This window comes from Neoarius graeffei, chromosome 5 (genome assembly GCF_027579695.1).
Source record: "Neoarius graeffei isolate fNeoGra1 chromosome 5, fNeoGra1.pri, whole genome shotgun sequence".
In the NCBI taxonomy this organism is placed as follows: Eukaryota; Metazoa; Chordata; class Actinopteri; order Siluriformes; family Ariidae; genus Neoarius; species Neoarius graeffei.
In genome coordinates, this window is record NC_083573.1 from 16,619,651 (window position 1) to 16,642,593 (window position 22,943).

Consider the following 22,943-nt stretch of genomic DNA (forward strand, 5'->3'; position numbering starts at 1 on the left):
GTTGGTGTCAGATTATTTATAACACATTGGTGATGAACACTGGTCAGAAGGGCACCCTGGAAATTTTTGCTTGGGGCCACAACAGACTCTAGAATCACCTCTGAATGTTGTTCACGCACTTTTCTCTCCCATGAGAATTTGGAAAAGTTGGGAAGTATGGAAAAGTAATGCTATTTTGTTTGTTAAAAGGTATCGTGAGATCTCAAGAAATAAATTCAGCCATGACGAGAACAACCCCGAGGGACAATAGCCCAAGCTTTTGTCTAATGCCAGTGAGCTGTTTCGGAGTCGAAAGAGTCGACTCTTGTTCGTTGAGCCGAACCACGTAATCTGACTCACTCATCAATGATGGGATGCGGACTTGAGTCTGCGCACGCGCAGTCTCCTTCTCTCGGCCTATTATCTCCGCGCCTGCAGCTAACCGTTGACTACAGTAACATCTTCGACGCACTTGCGCCCCCTTTGCATGAGCAGTTGTTGCTGGTGTTTTCCCTCCATAAAAAGTGCAGCTATATAAGGTGAGCATGTAGCTTACGTTGTTTGTGTCTTAATCTTTTTTCATAGCTAATACAAATCATGTCATGTTTATATGTATTGGTTAAGAATTTGCTTAGGAGCTAGTTTGCTCACCAATACAGGTCAGCAGTCAGCTAGTTTAATTTCTCGGGCTATTACCTTAGCTTGCTATCTGGACTAGTGTAGCTAAAACGTGCACAAACAACGGTTTGTTTGGCAAAGAATGCTCTTAAGGTTAGCTTTCCCCCCTAACCAAGTAACAAATCAGTCGTACACTTCCTTATGGTTTGTTGTTTATCCCAGAGATAGCTCTCTTTATCGGGTGTGTTTGTGTTTTCATGCAGCAGGGACAAGGCCGTGTGATTTAGGCCCTGGTTTGTTAGCTTTGTTCGCTAATGTTTTAACGGTTTCGCAGCTTATTACGACGCTGACTCGCTTTATTTGACTCTCTGTGAGGGGGGAAAAAAGGAACTTTTTAAATTTATCTTTCCATCCATTTACTAAAGTCAGTCATTTCCATCTATCTGTCCTTCTTGCTCTTAAAGCTGACTGGCTAATTCGTTAGCTAGCCGTGCCGTCTCTGTTGGTCACAGACAGCAGAATATCCAGGACGGGGGATTGTTCAGCTTTTTAAAGATTTAGGCCCTAACTACTATTAGTTGTTTAATGACTTCATTGTTATTAATGTCCTCGATCAGTTCTCCTGTACTGAAAAACATAACGATTGTATGAAGAAAGTTTGCTGTAATCTGTGCGTCCAACGCAGTGCATTGGAGTAGATGATATTAGGGAAATCATACATAAACTGTGGGAGAAAATCAATCAATAAATACACACCAAAACCCAGAGTAAACAGATAATTCTACATCCTGACTTTCCACTGGTTTAACTCAAGCCTTCTTGCACAGCTGATGAAAGCCTTATCATGTTTCACTGGAAACTTTTTTTGACCAGACTGAACTTTCATCACCTCCTATTAGAGCGGCGGCTACAATTATCTTTTACAATACAATTATCTTAACGATCTTTTGGCCATTGCAAAAGTAGAAAAGACTTATAATACATAAATTGTGCATGAATAATTCCTCAAACTTCCACTGGGGGGAAATGAGTTGATTCCCAATTATTTAGCGTGATATCAGATCACGTGACACCAGTCCACATTTATCGACATTCAGATGGTTAGTTATTTAAAAAAAAATCGATATGTGGTATTAAGTTAACAAAACAGTTTTTATTTCAAGTTTGTTTTACATATACTTGTATTTAGTACAAAATATCTTTTATATAAATATCGACGTCGGTGTTTATGTAAATGAGGAAGTAATTATAATGTTTGTAAACAAATGAACTGATAATGTTTAACCTGTGTCAAAGTTGTTGTTTTTTTTTGTTCCACTTTGTAAATATTTTCATACTTCACATTTTGTTGATCATTCATTGTTTGTATTAGTTTCTAGTTTTGGAGTTTACCAGTAAACCTCTACAGCGAATTGATGCTGTAACCACATGAAAATCCAGGTCAAAGGTCGCATGTCATTCCTCGAACCAAAATATAAAATGTCTGCTGATATTGTAATATGTGGTAGATATTTACAACAAACTGCAAAAAAAAAAAAAATCCGAATGGAAAAATCTGAATATTTCAAGCATGTCATTTTTAGGAATTTAATTCTGGCATAATTCTATTTATTGCAGTAGGATTCCAAATACTCTATAAGCATTTAATTCTATTATGAATCAGAAAAAAAATATTTTAAATCACAGCACTTTTTTTTTTAAATACTTCATCTACTTCAACAGTGTTGCACAAAGATCGATTCATAACAGTTGTAAATGTCGCTTAATTCCACAGGGTGTCGATAATGGTGGACACCGGTGAAAGTGATCACTATTATCGACACCTCATGTGACTTCTCAAACGCGCGTTTAGATACAAAATGGCGACCTTCAAATGAAAGAGTAAGGAACAAAGTAGGTTTCGACAAGGATATCATGAAATATCGGTGAATATGATAAGTAAAAACATGTCCATGATCTTTCCACCATGTTTACCTGCGGTGATGACGTCTGAGTTTTCTTCAAATTGCTGATCGTGCTAAAAAAAAATTCCATCTCAGGTAAGGAGCTGTGTCATCAGACGACAAGGGCAAGGGGGGGGGTCTTTTGGTTGATTAACCAATAATAACTGTTGTAACTGAGGCCCACTTTACACGGGGACGGTCTGAAACAAAAACGCAAAAGTCCGTTTTCGTTCTCACTTTTTTCCGCGTCTACACGACCGTTTTCAAGGAGGAAGTCTGCGTCTATACGGTGACGCATAAATGTGTGGAATTCAATTGGATGTGCATGCCAGGCAGCTAGGTGGTGCTGTGAAAGACCTCCGCTATGTCTGCACGCATGCGCAACGTCTTCCGTCTTGTCTGATCTGCACATCTGCGCCGCAAAAACTTTGACTGCTATGGTAAGTAAGAAAGTAAGTAAAAAAGTAAGGGCATACTATACCCGCCTCTGTTCATTAACGGTATATGTGCAGATTCGGTATAGATGTTCGAAGGACTCCTGGACGTTTATTAAAGCTGCCAGAGCAGCTTGACGGTCCATTGGATCGATGTAATCAGACATGCTCTTGCTTTTTTACTTACTTTCTTACTTCCCGAGCTGGCATGTACAGTATATGACATATGTATGACGTAAACGCGTACCCGACGTGAGCAGATCCGAGCAGAGTTTCACGTATTGGGTAGTTTAGACGGATATGCAATGGGGGCTGTTTTTAACTTATCCACTCTGGAAGGCGTTTTCAATTTTTTCCGTTTTTCAGCCTCGGAAACGCCGTCCCCGTGTAGACGAAAGGCACTTCCGATAAAATATTTAGTCATTTTTACCCGACAGCGTCCTCGTGTAAACAGGCCCTGAAACTTGCCTTTTTAAAATTGTTTTTTATTGGTAAATCTGAAAAGGTGTTGATAATTATGGACTGTCGATAATTGTAGCCACCGCTCTATTACTGAAATACACCAGTTACTTCATGGAGATGTTATAGGTGCGCGTGTGTGTGTGTGTGAGAGAGAGAGAGAGATTTTATATTCTACACACACACAGCCTTAGGCAAATGCTGTAGCGCAAACATGCCTTGAAAACAATGAAATTAAATGTTATTTCATTTAAAATATATACTATAAAGAACAATAATGAATTAAATATTTGGTATCATGACCCTTTGCAGCAAAACCCAGCAGCCTTCAATATGTTTGTGTGTATGAGAGAGAGACAGTCAGAGAGTCTTGAATAATACACTGTATTCTTTATGGACATTTCTGTAACACTTAATTTTGTACTGGAAAATTGTTTGGAAATGTTTTTGTACTGACACGATAATGTAGAATTCATAAAATGGATGTCTATTTTTATATAGTTTGTATTTAATAAAAATGAGATGCCTAAGACTAAACACAGTATAAAATTTATCAAATTTCATTATTTAACAAAAGCAAGGAAATGTTTCTTCAGTGACTTACTATTTATGCCTCTTATGTTAAAAGTAGATGGACTTTCAATTTCATAAAATTGGTGAAATTTAGTTCCCTCTGAAATTTGGTCATTGTATGTTTATTTTTGTAATATCTTAAACAAAAAACAGGCTATTCTGTGGCTGGGAAGTTATTTAATTTGAGGGGATTAAAGCAAATAACGTGCATGAAATTGCTCACTTCACACAGTCAAGCAGACAGAGGAAGTCCATGTGCCCATGCGCAGATTTACTTTCTTCTTTAGGGTTTTATGGTAGCTGGCATCCAGTGTTGCATTACTGCCATCAACAGGTTTACCTTGACTGTGCACTGACAGTTACATTATTTCTGTCGCTAAACAAACAGCTGATCACACTGAGGTGCTCGCTGACCGCCAGTATTTATTAGTTTGGTCCTGCATTTGGCCATCCTTAAAAAAAAAAAAATCTGTTTCCTGTCCACCGGGTGAGCAAAAAAATTTTCAGTAGGGAGGGAGGGAGGGATTTTTATTTATTTTATATATAAAAAAATATGGATGGATAAGAAATCGCAATGCTGTTTGCTTTTTCTTTCAGTACTTTTTTATTACAAAAGCAGACACATTTAATAAAATGACGACAGTTTAATCAACTGAAACTTGTACAAAAACTTTAATATTATTATAAAACCTACCGTGCAGGAGCAGGCATCACCACAGACGGTCCTCGGCATTTCACTGCCTCTTTGATTATGTCCTGGCGGCCGTCTAAATACCACAAGCAGTTTGTAATATTCATTAATACATTTGTTCCTTCAGTTTGGCCAGTATGTCTAGATAGACATGGTCCTTCTCCCTGGATGTCTTTTATAATTTCGTTGTGCAATTCATTCTTTTTATTTGCTACAGACAGTTTTTAATTCTGTCCAGCCAACCTGCATTAGTTCCGTAAACGCATTTTTTGTTCAGTTCCGTTCTCATTTTGAATAGCTCTATTAGGTTCTCCTACAGATCTGTCAGGGTCATTAACAAAGTAGGTAATGAATTTCGCATAAAACTCAAAAGCTGTTTGTAACGTCTCGGATGGATCAAGATCAAACGAATTTTCCAGTAACGGTTTGTGATGGTCCGACACACGGACTTTTTGTAGTTCTAAATCGACCGTTAGGCCTAGTTCGGATGAAATTACACTATTAAAATGATCACTGAATGATTTGTTTTTCTGAATCTTTACTATTTTGTTGTTCGCTAGAATACCATTTTGCGATTTCACACTTAAGCAGATGTTTGAAAACTCCGGATCTCCTTCCTTCATGGTGGCTGCCATTTTTTTGTGCCGCACGGCGCATGCGCAAAGCTGATTTGATTCTCTATTCTGCGTAGAATGCGTAAATGTCAAGTTCGATTTTAGATTTACGAACCCGAAGAAATGTCGAAAAACCGACGTTAAAAAAAAAAAATTTCAACCGCACAAACAGCACTCACCTGGCCAGTGGACTGGAAACAGAAAGTTTTTTAATAATGGCCTTTCCTTTCCTTCGCAACATAACGTCTTTTCTTCTCACTTTCCATTATTGTCATCAGTCTTTCACGTTTCATTTGCATGCGCACGTCCACAACTTTTCTCTCCTGTTTCAAATTTGTATCCCACAATGCCTTGCTCGAATGGAGAAAGCCCACCACGCGATGCATGACGTAGTATCGTCATGGTGAAGCAAGAAAAAAATAGCAGTGAATTTAGGGCCATGTGGCCCTAAATTTATTAATTGTTCTTTTTTTTTTATTTAATTGGAAGTCTGTGATTCGAATTCAGTAGCTTTTGGTCCACTAGACAAAAATAATTGGGTGTCAGGGAAAATCCTTTTTATGACCTACACTTGAAAAATCTGAAGGGTAGTCTACCTTTTAAATGAGGAATGACTTCAGTTCAGTTTTATATATAGAGTGCTTTTAATGATAGAGCTCATTATGAAGCAGCTTACAAAAATTCAGATGTCTATTTATATTCTGATTCCTAATGAGAAAGCCACAAGTGACTGGTGCAAAAAGAAAACCTCAAGAGGAACCAGATTCAAGGAACCCATCCTCTTCTGGGTGACATCAGATGACCTGATTTTAAATCATTACTCCTTTCACAATTAAATATGGTCATTTAGTATGAACACAGAGGTGATCGTAGGAAATTGCATGCGCTGATTGGTTGAGAAACTTGGACTATTTCTCGATAATCACCTTGAGCGACTCGGCAAAAATGGCGACCAAGCACTTCGTCACTGTAAGTGCGGAAGAATTGCAAATTCAGAAAGAAAACACTGTTCCTAAAAGTACTAAAGATGCTACGAAGTTTGGTCTAAAACTATTCAAAGGTAAGGTGGAATTCTCATTAATTTTTTCTGTTTCAGAACAAAGCATTTTATGTGAGTCGGTGTAGATAAGTGACCGAAGTCTGCGCCGCGCCTTTGTTACATTTGCATGCTGCTTTTGAAGTTTGAAATAAATGATTTTTAAAAAAAAATAATCACCTGTGTATTTATACTAAAACAGTTATTCGGGGGGCGTCGTGGCTCAGGTGGTTAGGGCGCCATGCCATGAATGCGGGCGACCCGGGTTCGATTCCGGCCCGGGGTCGTTTCCCGATCCCTTCCCGTCTCTCTCTCTCCCGCTCATTTCCTGTCTCTACACTGTCCTATCCAATAAAGGTGCAAAAAGCCCCAAAAAAATATCTTTAAAAAAAAAAAACAGTTATTCGCCTCACGCTCAGTGAAGATTGGTGAATAATAACCTCAGCTTCGTCTCAGTTATTATTTACCAATATTCACTTCACCTTCGGTGAATAATTGTTAAAAAAAAAAAAAAAATATATATATATATATATATATATCATCTCATTATCTCTAGCCGCTTTATCCTTCTACAGGGTCGCAGGCAAGCTGGAGCCTATCCCAGCTGACTACGGGCGAAAGGCGGGGTACACCCTGGACAAGTCGCCAGGTCATCACAGGGCTGGCACATAGACACAAACAACCATTCACATTCACACCTACGGTCAATTTAGAGTCACCAGTTAACCTAACCTGCATGTCTTTGGACTGTGGGGGAAACCGGAGCACCCGGAGGAAACCCACGCGGACACGGGGAGAACATGCAAACTCCGCACAGAAAGGCCCTCGCCGGCCACGGGGCTCGAACCCGGACCTTCTTGCTGTGAGGCGACAGCGCTAACCACTACACCACCAACCCGGACCTTCTTGCTGTGAGGCGACAGCGCTAACCACTACACCACCGTGCCGCTATATATATATATATATATATATATATATATATATATATATATATATATATAAAAATTTCATTTATTTAATTTACTAGCTGGGAGGTCCGTATTGTGAAATGCCGAGGTCATCAGGGTTCCCGCGGGTCCTTAAAAAGTCTTAAATACAAGTTTCGGTTTTCAAGGCCTTAAAACGTCTTAAATTGTTTGGAATGACTGGAATTTTCGCAAGGGAGGTATTAAATTTAATATTGGACCGAACGAGTGAAATGTCTCCATTCAGTTTGGGGTATCTTTTTAACCGTAATTTTAAAAGTGACCAGCGTACCTTTTGGGGACAGCATTGGTTCTGTGCATTCTGTAGATCAAGAACTAACGTTAGGAGGCTACTGGAGGAAGTGTGGTGTGGTGTGGTGGGTGTGAAGAGTGAGAGATGCGCAGGTAGCTTTCGTGGGCGCTAGAAAGCGCCCCCAAAATAAGGAGAAGAATCGTTTGCGATAAAAAGCGCTGGATCGCACAAATGTGTTTAAAGACGATAACGCAGCGCTGGGGACACGGCGGACTGGGAAACCTGTTTTTTCACGGACACGAGGCGCACGTGCGCGCGTTAGAGGTCAAGCGCTCCAGAGTGAAACACAGGGGGGTTCGCACATGCGCACAAGAGTCAGGTGGAAAATGGGACTTATAGGACATAATAATACTACTACTAATAATAATGATTAGCATCATTTTTTTTACATAATTAACATTGTTTATTGTACTAAGTTTAATATAAATATATAAACCCAGTATTTCCCACAGACCAGGTAGCAATTTGTGGTGCTCCACTGTGCCGATGAGGGAATCGTGCGCGGTGTCGTCGTGGCGGTCGGTGGAGTCGGTCATTGGGGTGTATGCAAAGTGTTTACAGCGGGCGGTGTTCAAACACACACTATTTTTCTTCAGAGTCACCTGCTGGGACTATTTTAAAGCTACAAGAAGCATTTGAGATTATTCAGTTCAATCTAAATTCTTTTAAGTTCTTTAAGAGAAGACAGCTAAAACAATTTTTCCCAGAACCCTGCCTGGTTTCATTCCTTGACCCAACTTTACATTACAGGGCAGGCCATTAGTTTGCTGGGCTTGATGTTGGTGTAAAACCTGTCTTTTAAATTTATAAAAATTACTCACCAAAATTGAAGTTAAAGTTTAGTTTTTACTAGAGATGCACCGATTGCAATTTTTTGGGCCGATTCCGATTTTCCATGGAGTGTGACCTGCCGATACTAATTTTGGCCGATTCCGATTTCATTTTTTCAAACCACTTCACAGCACACACAAAGACTATTTTCTTTTTATCTTTTCTTTAATCGAACATTCTGCCAGATTTTCAGTAATACATTTTCAACACCTCAAAGGTTGAAAACAAACAAAAAGGCATTGTTCTTTGTAAAATCTTTCTTCATGTTTGGTATTAACATATTAATTCCTGAAATAGGAAATTCACACAAACATTTTTTCTTTTCCCATCCAATATCTGGCACAAAAACAACTTCCCCCTCATATATTATTTGCCTACTGCTATGGAACACACTTTCATAAGCCTATTTAGATCTGAAAACTTGTGCCTTATAGAACAACCCATTTCTTCATTCAGTATCAAAATACAAAAATAATTTCCAGTCATACTTATACCATAGCCATTCTATCATCTTTGTCAAATGTGTATTTGTAGAGTAATTTCCAATGGAATCAAGCGCAACCAAGGTCGTAAAACAAACAAAAAGACACTTTTTTTTTTTTCTCTGTCTCTTTGTACAAATCTAACTAGATATTTGGTAACAGGCTAACATATTAATTCCTGTAATGGGAAATTCACACAACCACAAATGTTTTCTTCTTTTCACATTCAATATCTGGCACCCAAAAAAAAAATCACTATATTTGGATATCCAAATATAGTGGAAATTTTTTTTTTTAACAGCGCGCGCGCCGGAGCCAGTTAGGCGCGCAGGACTGACACCGTTCTGCGCAACACAATCGCGCTAGAAAGCATGTTCAAGCTGCCAGCAGGGGTGATAGCGTTCCGGCGCCGCGCCGGATTTCCGGCGTACTGTGGCTGGGGGGGAAAAAAAAAATCTAGTTCGCCCATTGTCCTGTGTCATTCTGAGATGCGCAGATAGACAGTTAAGGGAATTCCCTTTACTGTCTATCTGCGCATCTCAGAATGACACAGGACAATGGGCGAACTAGATTTTTTTTTTTTTTTTCCCCCAGCCACGGTACGCCGGAAATCCGGCGCGGCACCGGAACGCTATCACCCCTGTGCCAGTGTAGCTGCAGTCTTTTTAGTTGTGAATTACGAGTATTTCCACTTTCATCTCTGTGATACACAAGTTTTGATCGGCAGAAAATCGGCATATTTTAATTTTGACTGGCCGGTCGCCGGTCATGGCCAATCACGTGAAAATCGGCCAATTCCGATTGGCAGCCGGTCAATCGGTGCATCTCTGGTTTTTACCTTAGTTTTTTGCCTTTTTGGTGGCAATCTTTCAATCATTCTTTAGTTGACATTCAAGGAATAAATTGCAAAAAATAAGCTGGAGGTTTTTATTTTAAATATTGAACTCAACACTTACCTCAACCAATACTAAAATGAAATAAATAGTATAATGTAACAAAATAATAATAAAATAAAATAATTAGATGTAAGAAACCACTTAAGGTAACACCAAGGCAACTAATGGCCCTTTTCCACTACCCTTTTTCAGCTCACTTCAGCCCGACACGGCTCGCGTTTCGACTACCTTAGAGCAGCACCACTCAGCTCGCTTCAGCCTTACTCAGCACCCAAAACTCGCACGGTTTTGGAGTAGGGCTGAAGCGAGCCCAACCGAGCCGAGTGGGGCTAGGGGCGTGAGCAGACACTCCCCTGTGCACTGATTGGTGAGGAGGAGTGTCCTCACATGCCCACACACGCCCCGCGAGCACGCTGGGATCTGTAAACACCGTAAACCCGGAAGAAGAAGAATTACGAGAATTTCTGAAGCCTTATGCGCCTCGCCTCATCTATACGCTCTTGCCAGTATCTGTTGGCGTTGTCGGTAACAACAAGCCACAGCACCAAGACCAGCAACACTAACGACTCCATGTCCTCCATGTTTATTGTTTACTATCTGGGTCGTGAGACTACTGCTTAAAAGGTCACTGATGTCACTGTTTGCACCGCCTAACGACATCACGTGACGTCCACCCACTTTCGCTAACTCCACCCAATGTGTCCACCCACTTCCAGCCAGCACGGTTCAGCGCGGTTGTAGTTGAAATGCAACTCCAACAGCCCCACTCAGCTTGACTCAGCACGGCTCAGCCCAACTCAGCCGCGTTGGTAGTGGAAAAGCGGCATAATAATGAAAAAGCATTACCCTAATTGGTGCAAAGCCTGCATGCCCTATCAGAACATTTAATTCTGCGTGGCTTCCTGAAAAAAACTCAAGTCCCCTATCGTAAGGGAAGTCATTGCTGAAGCGGGATAAACGGGATAATGCAATAAGGCCGGTTCCTCGCGTCAAGCTGCTACTGTCTGCATCAAAATTGGTTTCTAGCCTGACTCGGGGATGTCTGTTTCCTGTAAGCCAAGAAGGCTGTGATAAAGCTCATCACGAGCACGACGTAGGCTACCTTTTAAAATAAGGGGTTGGAAGGCGAATCAGGAAGGCTGCGTTATTTTTAATTAGCCTAACAGGCCCTCTCTGTCTCTCTCTGTGTGGGTGTGTGCGCGCGCATGAACGAGAAGAAAGAGCACTATGAATGAACGGAGCGATACGCAATGGAATAATTATTATTATTATTATTATTATTATTTTTTTTTTTCAAAATTGCGAGTCTGATTGTGTGGCGATAGGAATCCATTGTGTGGCGCTGCGCCACACAATGGTCTGTGTATGGGAAACCCTGTAAACCTTTATTTCAAAACTCAATTAAAAAGAACTACAGAAAATACAATAATTCTAAATATAGTACAATATAAATAATTTGTACAAAGTTTTTTTTAGTTTCATTACCTATCGTCTACAACAGTGTTTTTAATACAATAAGAATATTAACAACCACTAATAATAATTAGTAGTAGTAATTATTATTGATTATTAATCATTACTACTTATGAATTAGTGATTAAGTACTAGGGATTATTAAATGTTATAATTAAGTTATTAAAAATTATTACAAATTATTAAAAAGTAGTAATTGGTAGAATACAAACAAATACTCGTGGATTATAGATAATTTTTTAAAATGGTGAACATTGATATAACTGTACTACTACTAATGAACAATAATACTACTAGTAATACTTGTTGTTAATGTTATCAGTACAATTGTTATATCAATGTTCACTATTAAATTATTATAATCCATGAATTGTTTGTATCACCACCACTACTACTACTACTACTACTACTAATAATAATAATAATAACTACTTTTTTAATAATAATTTTAACTAATCTTATAACTCAATTTTATAGCATTTTAATAATCACTACTTATTAATTATTATAATTAAGTAGTAGTTGATAATTACTACTTATTAATTATTAAATTACATTTTGATAATCACTGCTTATTAATTAAGTAGTAATTAAAATGCTATAAAATTGAGTTCTTTTTTTAATTATTAAAAAAGTAGTTATTAGTAGTAATACAAACAATTATTCATGGATTATAGATAATTAATGATTATTTTTGAATAATGAACATTAATATAACAATTGCACTGATGATAATTAGTTTAGTTATTACAACACATTGATTAATATTGATAATAATGGTTATGAGGCGGTACGGTGGTGTAGTGGTTAGCGCTGTTGCCTCACAGCAAGAAGGTCCGGGTTCGAGCCCCGAGGCTGACGAGGGCCTTTCTGTGCAGAGTTTGCATGTTCTCCCCGTGTCCGCGTGGGTTTCCTCCGGGTGCTTCGGTTTTCCCCCCACAGTCCAAAGACATGCAGGTTAGGTTAACTGGTGACTCTAAATTGACCGTAGGTGTGAATGTGAGTGTGAATGGTTGTCTGTGTCTATGTGTCGGCCCTGTGATGACCTGGCGACTTGTCCAGGGTGTACCCCGCCTTTCGCTCGTAGTCAGCTGGGATAGGCTCCAGCTAGCCTGCGACCCTGTAGGACAGGATAAAGCGGCTAGAGATAATGAGATGAGATAATGGTTATGAAAGGTGACAGTTGTTTTTCTGTGTTTAATGTAACGCTCTGATGATTGTATGACTGCATAAACAGGTTTATGCTGTTACCTGCTATAATGCAGAAGATACTTGAGAACTTCCTCAGCCAGCTGTGTACTGTACGACACTCAGACTGATTTTGCTGTCGGACACAAAATCACACATCAAAGATAATCTTTGGGGATTGAAATAATGCTGGCTAAGGTTGTTCAGCTGGTTCTACTTGCCGTTTATTGTTTTCATTTTTAAAATGATTCATGGTGTTTTCTCCAGTAAACACCAGTCTTCTCCTTGCTGCTACAGTAGTTCTGCAGGCCCAGAACACACGACTTTGCTTCAGCTGTTTGCATGTCTAACAGTTGCCATTGATGCACCCTGTTGTTCACCAATTGTGTGCATTCTTCTTAAAGTTAGTAAAAAAAAAACTATTGCAGAAAACAGTTTTAAGTTGTCGTATTTATCATTTTCTTTGCCCTGGTACAGTCTTAATTTTTCCATTTCGAGGTCTTGAAAAGGTCTTAAAAGTCTTTAAATTTGTACTTGAAAAATGTGCAGATACCCTGGTCATGGTATTTCACCATACGGACCAAACTTAAGTTGGTAAATACTATATTTTTTCTTTACCAAATTCTAACAGAAAACGAGATTGCCCGAAAGGGAAAACCGAGCCAAGCCGCCATTTTGAATCCTCGTTCACGGCTGTAATGCAAATTGCTTCCTCCTCAATATACAAGTGCACTTCCATGGCAGGAAAAAAACTACATTTTGTGCCTATGTAGTCCCCTGTATATACAAATAGGAGTCATTCAGGATTCAGCCATGTTTTTGCTCGGCGTTGGCAAATGACAGGTTTTTAGCTTTCTCCTGAAATGTTTTCTTTTATTTCTTCATCCTCAGGGTAGTAAAACTCGCTTTTGCTGTGAACACTGTCGTTATTGCTATCCATGCTGTAAAATTAATGCTATTATGCTGAGAAATGCTGGCAAAAATGTATAAGATTTTTGATAATCTTATAAATAAATCTTATTAAAAAAAAAAGGTAAATGTTGACAAAAATTGCTATGTTTGTTGTTGTGAACGAGAGAGTCACCAGAGGTCCGTAACTGGGGTCCGTACCGTAGGATACGGACCTGCTCACCAGCCAATCAGAGCGCAGGATTTGGACTGCGAAAAAAATAATTATTAGCATTTTTGTTTTTGTGATTACAGTTATCTAAGTAGGTTCATAAATATAGACGTGTTTCCTTTCAGTTGTAGATATACATCTCGTCCCACTCTTCAGAATGGATTCTGATTTACTGAAGATAGAGGAAATCGTGATGGGAGGTGGGGAGACTGCTGCCCCTGCTGACGCGAGCGCTGAGAAAGTGGGGACACCATACACCACAATCATCATCCAGGATCCTCCTCCAGCCCCTGTCATTCAGCCCTGTAAGAACAGTTCTTTTTGCCCATAAGAGGCTTAAGATAGCTAGGCAAAGTTAGGATAAGTATAATAGTATTGAATCGACTGATTAGTACTGCTTTCTTGTACCTTGAAACTTCTGACACGATTCCCTGGATTTACTGTACTTCTGAGCACGGCTCATCTTTCACACCTTGCAGTAGGAGGATTAACTTCGCTTTTCCAATGTATGTTGTGTCTCAGAGGTGCAGTCTAAACTTTTGAGGCACATTTTTTTTTTTTGGTGGTTGCAAGTGGATTTGAGAGGGTCCTAAGCTTTTACTGATTGTAAAGCCTGTACTGTGATCACAAAGTGCAAGTAATCCCATTAATTTGCCACTTTCTGTATGGTCCTGCTTTTATAGCAACCATTTGCAGTTCAGATAACTATAAATGATTAAATAGGAAATAAAGAAAGATTACACAGGATTAAATAATGCATCTAAATAATATCACCCTTTCAGGTCATACAGTAGGAAATATGCGTGTTAATAACTAAAATCGAAAATGGGACAAGTTGAAGCTTGCTTCTGTTTTTTCATCTAACTGAGGTGTAATCACCGAGCACAAGATAAGGGACATCTTGTTTATAGTAGTAACCAGGAATATTTTGTACTTTGTTGGTCATCTAGACGTGTTCATATCGTAGGTGTTAAAATTTCTCTTTTGGCTAAATTTACAGACCAGCACGAGAGCTTGCAGTGTTTCCAGTGTTTTATAACCTTCTGTAACTCTAAAGCCAAGGAAAGGCATATGAAGAAGAGTCACCGTGAAGAATACAAACAACAACTGCAGCAGGTTAGTTTTAAATCACTGGGGTCTATAATGTTATCCCCCGCTGGCCGAAAGGCCTGAAGGGGGATTATGTCGTAGCGATGTCTGTCCCGGGAAGGGCACTCACCTTCTGAAATCAACTCCTCTCACAGCTGTTGGAGGAATTTCACCAAACCTGGTAAAAGGCATTGCTATGTCGGTAATACGCAGATTGTAATTTCATTCAATTGGGTCACATTTTACCAGGATTACAGCTCTTGAATAATAACCTTGTACTTTCAGAATTTCACGAAGGTATGCTTGCCTTCTGACATCAACTCGTCTCACAATTTTTGGACGAATTTCTCAAAGCTTAGTAAAAGGCCTTGTTTTATGACTGTAATATGCATATTGCAATCTTAATTTCCCTGAGGGAACCCTCCCAAAGGGATCAGTAAAGTTCTTTCTATCTAATCTAATCTATTTATTGCGATTTTAATTTCATTTGTGAAAATTTGACGAGTTTTTTAACCCTTGATTAAATAGCTTGTACTTTGACCTTTTCATGAGTGTGTACGTTCTTCTGAAATCAACTCCTCACACAATTTGTGGAGGAATTTCACCAAACTTGGCAAAAGGCTTTGTTATATGACAGTTACGCGCATATTGAAATTTCATTAAATTTGGGCAACTTTTACCAGAGTTATGCCCTTGATTACTAACAAACGTGTACTTTGGCAATTTCATCAGTGTGTGCTTACTTTCTGAAATCAACTTCCCTCACAATTTTTATCCCCCACTGGCCGAAAGGCCCAAAGGGGGATTATATCGTGGCGGTGTCTGTCCATCCTGGGAAGGGTGCTCACCTTCTGAAATCAAAAATCAACTCCTCTCACAATTTTTGGAGGAATTTCATGAAACGTGACAGGATTCTTTGTTACATGTCGGTAATACGCATATTGTAATTTCATTCAATTCAGTCGCATTTTACCAGAGTTATGGCATAGTTTCCAGCGGGGGTTACTGTGCTCTCAGACCACTCTTCTTTAACTAGGGTTCAGACAGTATTAATACTGTTTTATGACTGTAATGTAATATTAATACCAGACATGTATCAGAGCCTAATCTAGGGCGTGTAATACGCGATAATGCGCGTTTATCTGTCTGTCGTACAGCCACTTTTCGGGCGTGAGAGTGATATCGCGCATCTATTCATTTTGTCGCGCATTTATAAGTAGAGAGCATGTAGTCGCGTTTTACTGAATCTTGTGCGTATCAATTTGTCAGCACCCGCTAGCAAGCACTGTGTTATATAGCTATATAGCGTTGTTTACACACCAATCGGAAAGGACCGAAGTATTCCGAATGGTTTATTTGGCGGGTAAAACAGTTTTGTGAACTATTATATCATTGGTCACTGAACCGGAAGACAGTGCATCTCAGCCAATCGTGTGAAGTGTTTTAAAAATACCCAAAAGCACATGGCATATCATTCTGTCTCATCCAAACATAACATTCAGAGCCTCCAGGATTTCGCGATTTGCAACATCAACGCAAATTCAACCAATCCCCGTGAATTCAGGGCGGTGTTGCAATTCTATCCAATCACCGCAAATTTGACCAATCGTTGGCGTCGTCTTGCGGTGACGTCGACAAACTACCTTCCACCTTACTTCCGTGTATACGTTCAAGAGAAGCAGCATGTGCGCAGTGTTGCCAGATTGGGCGGTTTTAAGTGCATTTTGGCGGGTTTTGAACATATTTAGGCTGGAAAACGTCAGCAGTATCTGGCAACACTGCATGAAAGTGTGTTATGTTTACAGTGAAGGACTGTGTGCACTTTTTTTTTTTTACTTAATACAAGAAATTAATGGATGCCAACATTTTTGCCAAAATGGTATTTTATTTTCCATTGTTTAGGCAGCTTCAGCATCATACTGTGAGATTCTGTTCAAATTTTTTTTTTTCTTCTATGAAGCCTGAGCCATTTATTTTATTAGTTTATAATTATTGTTTAATTTAGTCTTCAGGAGAGACTGCCTGCACACAGTACTAGTATTAATAGTTTTTTTTTTCTTACATGAAAGCTGAGGCATTTCTATTATATTTTAAGGTAACTTCATGTTGTGCTGTGAGGTTCTATGCACTTTAACTTTTGAACCAACAGGTGCATTTGCATAAGTAAAGCCTATTTTTCTGCATTTTTGTAGTCCTGGTAATCTTACACATTCTACATGATTGCTAGGGTTTTTTTTTTTTAGTAATTTGTTTAATTTTTCTTGTTGAAAGTTCAATTTAGTATTATGTTAATGATATTCTAAAAGTAAAGATTAATAAAACTGTTCTGTTTATAGATGTACTCTTGAAAATATTACTTATTTTTCTGTCCCCACTAACTGGAACAAATGAGGGATATTTTTACCCATGTTAATATTTTCTGTCCCCTGTTTCTACAACTAGTGAGGGATCTGTCCTCTATTTCAAATTCCTAGATTAGGCTCTGATGTATTAGTCTGATACCGTGCTTATTTGTCTATGCTTATCATGCAAATATCAAGAGGAGGTGATTACAGCATCATCTTAGAATCCATGTAATTTGTATGTAACACATAAAACCTATTAAACATAAAATTTGGCATCAGGCACTGACAGTTCCTGTGCAATGAAAAGATGATAAAATGTCTGAGACATCCCTGATTGATTCACACTAAATAGTTTACACGTTTTTGTATTGGTATTGATGAGTACCAAAAAACATGTACAGTTGCAATCAAATATTCAAACCCTCAATGAAAGTACATATTTATAACTTTAGATTTTCTGCAGAGTGAGATCTTGCTTTAAATTAAGTCTTTATCAGTTGATTATCGTAATTGAACAAAGAAAACGAAAGTAGTATTTTAGAGTAGCAGGATATTTTGTTGATACTGCAATGTCACTATTATTCAACCCCTATATAATATTGCTGATTTTAAAACTTGCTGCTAGTCTGTATGACCTAAATTGGTTAAAACGTGATCAACCCATTGAGAACTCAGTGACCCTTAATTTGCTTCAGCTGTGATGTGCTTATATAAACACCACCCAGGGATGTGTTCAAGGTGTGTCCATGGTAAAGACTAAGGAGCTGTCTCAAATGCTGAGCAAGGAAATAATTTCATTGCACCAAAAAGGTGGTGGGTATAATAATTCCAAGACCTTGAAAATTTCCTAGACTCTTATCATTGGCAGCATTGTTCAAAACTTAAGGCACAGCAAACAGAACTACCTGGCTTTGGGAGAGAGCAGGACAATGAAGGAAAAACCCCGGTGTTACTGTAAATGACTTGCAGGATGACCTGATTAAAGCTGGGACAAATGTGTCAGTGGCAATCATAAGATCACTTGGCAACCAAAGACTTCATGGCCAGTCTCCACAATGTACACCACTCTTGACCAAGAAGCACAAGAATGGTCAACTGGAATATGCCAGAAGATATTTGGATAGGCCTGCAGAAGTCTGGGACACCACTCTATGGAGTGATGAAACAAAACTGGAACTGTTTGGCCGTTTGGATTAGCATTTTGTCTGGTGCAAAAAGGTGAGGCTTGACCAGATGAATACTCTCCACACAGTCAAACTTGGAGGTGCTGCAGTGATGTGGGGAGATTTTTCTGCTTCAGGAACTGGCAGTCTTTACCATATGACTGGCAACATGGATTCACAGAGAAACTAAGCCATTTTGAGAAGGAATGTTATGTGAACTTGAACCTTGGTGGTAATTGGACACTCTAGCAAAACAATGATCCCAAGTACACTTCCAAGTCAACCAAAGCTTGCTTAAGGAATCTGTTCTGGAGCAGCCTTCTCAGTCTCCCATAGAAATTCCTGACCTCTTACTGCCCTGCTTGTGCTCTCAGATCTTCTACCAGTAATCTCCATGCTGGCCCACTCACCAGACTTTTGACTCTGGGAGGCAGGTCCTTCAGTACCATGGCCCTAAACTCTGGAATGCTCTCTTCCTCAATCTCTCCATGACTTCTTTTGTCTACTTTCAAGTCTGAATTAAAGACTCTTCAGTGAACACTTCCTCCTTTTACTGCTTAATCTGCTTTTCCTCCCCATTATTGTTGTTACTATTTAAATCCCATGGAAACTATTTGGTGGGATTTAAAGAAAGCAGTTCCTGTACAGAAGCCATCAAACCGCAGTGAGCTGGGAGCTCTTGCATGAGAAGAATGGGGCAAAGATTCCATGAGCAAGGTGTCAGAAGCTTGTCAGCACTTGCTTGAATCACTTATTAGAGGTTATCAAGGCAAAAGGATGCTCCACCAAGTACTGAGGTTGGGGTTGAATAATACTGCACATGGACATGTACTACTAGTCAAAAGTTTGGACACGCTTACACTTAGTCATTCATAGTAGTGAGTGTCCAAACTTTTGACTGGTACTGTGTCAAGCGAATGAGATGTTTTTCATCTAAACTCAAATTATCAGATTTGCTTGCATCAAGAAATACACTATATTGCCAAAAGTATTTGCTCACCTGCCTTGACTCACATATGAGCTTAAGTGACATCCCATTCCTAATCCATAGGGTTCAATATGACGTCGGTCCACCCTTTGCAGCTAGAACAGCTTCAACTCTTCTGTGAAGGCTGTCCACAAGGTTTAGGAGTGTGTTTATGGGAATTTTTGACCGTTCTTCCAGAAGCGCATTTGTGAGGTCACACACTGATGTTGGATGAGAAGGCCTGGCTCTCAGTCTCCGCTCTAATTCATCCCAAAGGTGTTCTATCGGGTTGAGGTCAGGACTCTGTGCAGGCCAGTCAAGTTCATCCACACCAGACTCTGTCATCCATGTCTTTATGGACCTTGCTTTGTGCACTGTTGCACAGTCATGTTGGAAGAGGAAGGGGCCAGCTCCAAACTGTAAAAACAGTCTGCATGCCTAGGTGCTTGATTTTATACACCTGTGGCCATGGAAGTGATTGGAACACCTGATTCCGATAATTTGGATGGGTGAGCAAATACTTTTGGCAATATAGTGTATTTCTCTGTTCATTGAGACTTGTATTTTCATTCAATTCTTAAAAAAAAATCACCATAACTTTTTAAAGTGAGGAGTGTTGAATATTTCTGATTGCAACTGTGCTCATGCTTTATCTGAAAAGTCTTTGTATCCCTCCTAATATTTTGTAGGTCATGGCAGTGCTTTTCAGAGGAGTTGGAATTGTTCAAATCATAAATTGACCTAAAACTTTTTTGCTGATGTCTGGTTGAGTTACGTTATAAAACTAGAATATATTTTGCTTGCTTTTTTTTTTTTCTTTCTAGTGTGACACACTCTTCACCTGTTATGTGTGTGATCGCACATTTCCATCTTCTGAAGAACTGACACTGCATCAGTCTACTCACAACAAGGAAGACAAGCCCTTCAAGTGTGCACACTGCAGAGAGTGTTTCCGTACATTCTCAGAGGTGAAGGAATATTCCTATGAGTTTTCTTCCATTGTGTCATAGTTCATGTCTCTGTCCTTGGAGCAGGAGCATTGACTCCAGCAACTCATCTTGTGACCTATTTAGAGCTCACAAATGTATGGCAGTCTGGGAAACACCGGTCACATTTTGATATGGCTAAATTCTGGGGTTAGGTATGCCCAGTGTCGCCTGATGAGTAAGAACAGGGATATAAAGCAGGGACATAAAGCAGCCAGCCATTACACAGTCAACAAACTCAAGTGAGCAAGTGAGTGGGGGATGACAGCATCCATACATCCCAGTTTACCAAAACACACTATGCCTGAGGACCCTCCAGATCTACTTCCTAAAAATGTTTGAAGGATCTAATAAAAATATGATTGAGTTAATTGGCTATTTTTCTCCCCACCAGTTTAATTGGTTATTGTGATTTGATTCATTCATTCATCGCGATCACAAGTTTCATATTGTCTTTATTTTTTTGGTTTGCCCTCATACATTGTTCTTGGCTGCATTGCAGCAAAGAAGCAATTTAAGGCTGTAACTAACCTGTATAAACTAAAGCTCTTATCAGCTGTATTTAATTAGTCAGTTTGTCTTCTCATGTCCCTAGTTGACCACACACCGGCGGCAGGTGTGTCCTGAGCGTCAGTTTGTGTGTAAAGAATGCAACGAGACATTCCGGAGTCCAGCACTTCTCCGTGCACACCGTCTAGCCCAGCACCCTGCACCCCCAGATGGAGACGACACTGACAATCCAAGTAAAACCTACCGCTGTGGTAAATGTGGCAGGGGATTTGAAGAGGAGTCTGAGCTGCTGCAACATCAAGAAAACCATGCGGCAAACCAGCACTGCAATGGCAGCGGCCCTGTCAAGAGGCGCGGCCGGCCTCCTAAAGCTGAAACAAGCTCAGCAACTGGAGAAAAGAAGCAAAAATTGGGCGAAAATGAAATGGCAGAGAAGTCGGAGGATGCACCCCCAGCAGCTGAGGCAAAACCTAAAACAGTGGGAAGGCGAGGACGGCCACCAAAATCTGCCTCACAGGATCCCAGAGCTGACGAAGACAAATCTGACAGTAAAAAAACAAAGGCGGCTTCTCCAACAGCTCGCCACGTCCCATGCCCAGAGTGTGACCTTGTTTTCTCTACACCAGCTCAGTTCCGGGTGCATAAGAAAGAGAAGCACACACAGCGCAAGGCACATCCCTGCCAAGAATGTGAGGAGAGCTTTAACCGTGCTGAGCAGCTGGAGGCCCACATGGCCCGCGCGCATAAGGCTGGCCGTTACTCCTGCTCAACATGTGGCAAGAGCTTTGGCAGAGAGAGCAACCTTAAAGCTCACCAACAGAGCCATGGGAAGGAGGATGAGAAATCTGCTGGGGGTGGCAAGAGATAAGCTGTGCATAAGGGAGGAATGAGGCTTTGACAGAAAGGGGTTAGGTTTTCAAGGTTTGCAAAGCAGACGAAAGACAAGAAAAACATGTTTTGGTTTATAGGTTGGAGACAGGCTTGAGATGCTTTGAGTGGATGAGACTCTTTAGAGTTTTATGTGGAAACTGGAAACCCGAAAGTCCCATATGGCTTCCTCATTTCATTTTGACATGTTTTTATAGCTGTGGCATAGTATATGGTTTGGGCCACAATTTAAAATATATAACACAATCAAATTCGTGTCTCACATATGCCAGAATTGTAGGGGCATGAACCTGATTTAAAAAAAAAAAAAGCCCACTCATACCCCTTTTCCACCAAATCAGTTCCAGGGTTGGTTCTGGGCTGGTGCTGGTTCACAACTCGTTCAACTTGTAAGCCAGCTGAGGACCAGTTTGCTTTTCCATAGCTCGCGGTGCTAAGGGGAGCCACGTCATTACGTCGCTGTATACGTCAGTTACGTCGCTACGTTTGCATAAACCTTGGCGCGAATATCAAAGCAAAAACAACACGGAAGAAGCAGCAGCAACAATAATAATGGATGACTTCGCGTTTGTACAGCTGCTGCTTCTCGTCGCTTAAAAATGGCGATCTTTCGCGGTCTTGTTATTGTTGTTGGTCTTAACAACTCCGCCCCCCTGCTGATGTAAGCGGTTCTTTCCTCTCACCCAGCAGAGAGTTGGTGCTAGCCTGGAACCGGTTTTTCTGGCCCCAGAGCCAGTTCTTTGTCAGTGGAAACAGAAAACCCGGTTCTAAACTAAGCACTGGCCCTGAACCAGCCCTGGAACTGATTTGGTGGAAAAGGGGCATCATAGTGAAAGGCTTTTCATTTGGCTTTTATTCAAATATTTTTATGTAATTTTTATAAATATCATGAGTGAGTTTTTACATAATTTTTAGAAGTTTGGGAAGAAAGGTATATCTGAATGGAATTAGTCTTTCCTGATGGCAAGCATCAATTGGCGAATTAGCAGATTATTTAATTTCCTGTTGCACCACAAGATGTTACTTTTAACTTTGTTACCTGTGATGAGAGATTGAGTTGTGTAATAAGAGACGAAATGATTAGCCATGTTACCCATGTGTGTTTTTTTTAAAATAGATGTATAAAAAATAATTTTGTTTATAATCTGTGGCTCCTAATCATGATGACCCAGCAAAAATGACATGTACAGAACCTGTTCCTTTGTAGAAGTGAATTCAGTCTTTTTCCAGCTGCTTGTTTTGAGAAGAGATGCCTGACCTAACATTTATGAGCTAACTTTTTAATGGTGCACATGTATTCTTTAAGTCATTAAAACTTTAACCAGCAGTTGTATTACTATGATTACTTGATAGGGTTTGTTCAGTGTGATCTTTGTATCT

General features: G+C 39.8%; 1 protein-coding gene across 1 annotated transcript; it reads left to right on the top strand.

The window, feature by feature from the left end:
• The first annotated feature begins 397 nt into the window (after positions 1-397).
• Positions 398-22,890, top strand: LOC132886544 (zinc finger protein 628-like). The gene is made up of 5 exons (XM_060921312.1): positions 398-518; positions 13,741-13,920; positions 14,616-14,731; positions 20,004-20,147; positions 20,761-22,890. The coding sequence occupies exons 2-5, from the start codon at positions 13,773-13,775 to the stop codon at positions 21,541-21,543; spliced, it is 1,191 nt and encodes a 396-aa protein (XP_060777295.1). The 5' UTR covers positions 398-518; positions 13,741-13,772; the 3' UTR covers positions 21,544-22,890.
• Positions 22,891-22,943: the final 53 nt, after the last annotated feature.

Excerpts from the sequence above, each read along its gene's own strand:
- LOC132886544 (XM_060921312.1), top strand. The coding sequence starts at position 13,773 with ATGGATTCTGATTTACTGAAGATAGAGGAAATCGTGATGGGAGGTGGG. Across the intron at positions 14,732-20,003 it reads ACAAACAACAACTGCAGCAG|TGTGACACACTCTTCACCTG; the intron begins GTTAGTTTTAAA and ends TTTTCTTTCTAG. Across the intron at positions 20,148-20,760 it reads GTTTCCGTACATTCTCAGAG|TTGACCACACACCGGCGGCA; the intron begins GTGAAGGAATAT and ends TCATGTCCCTAG.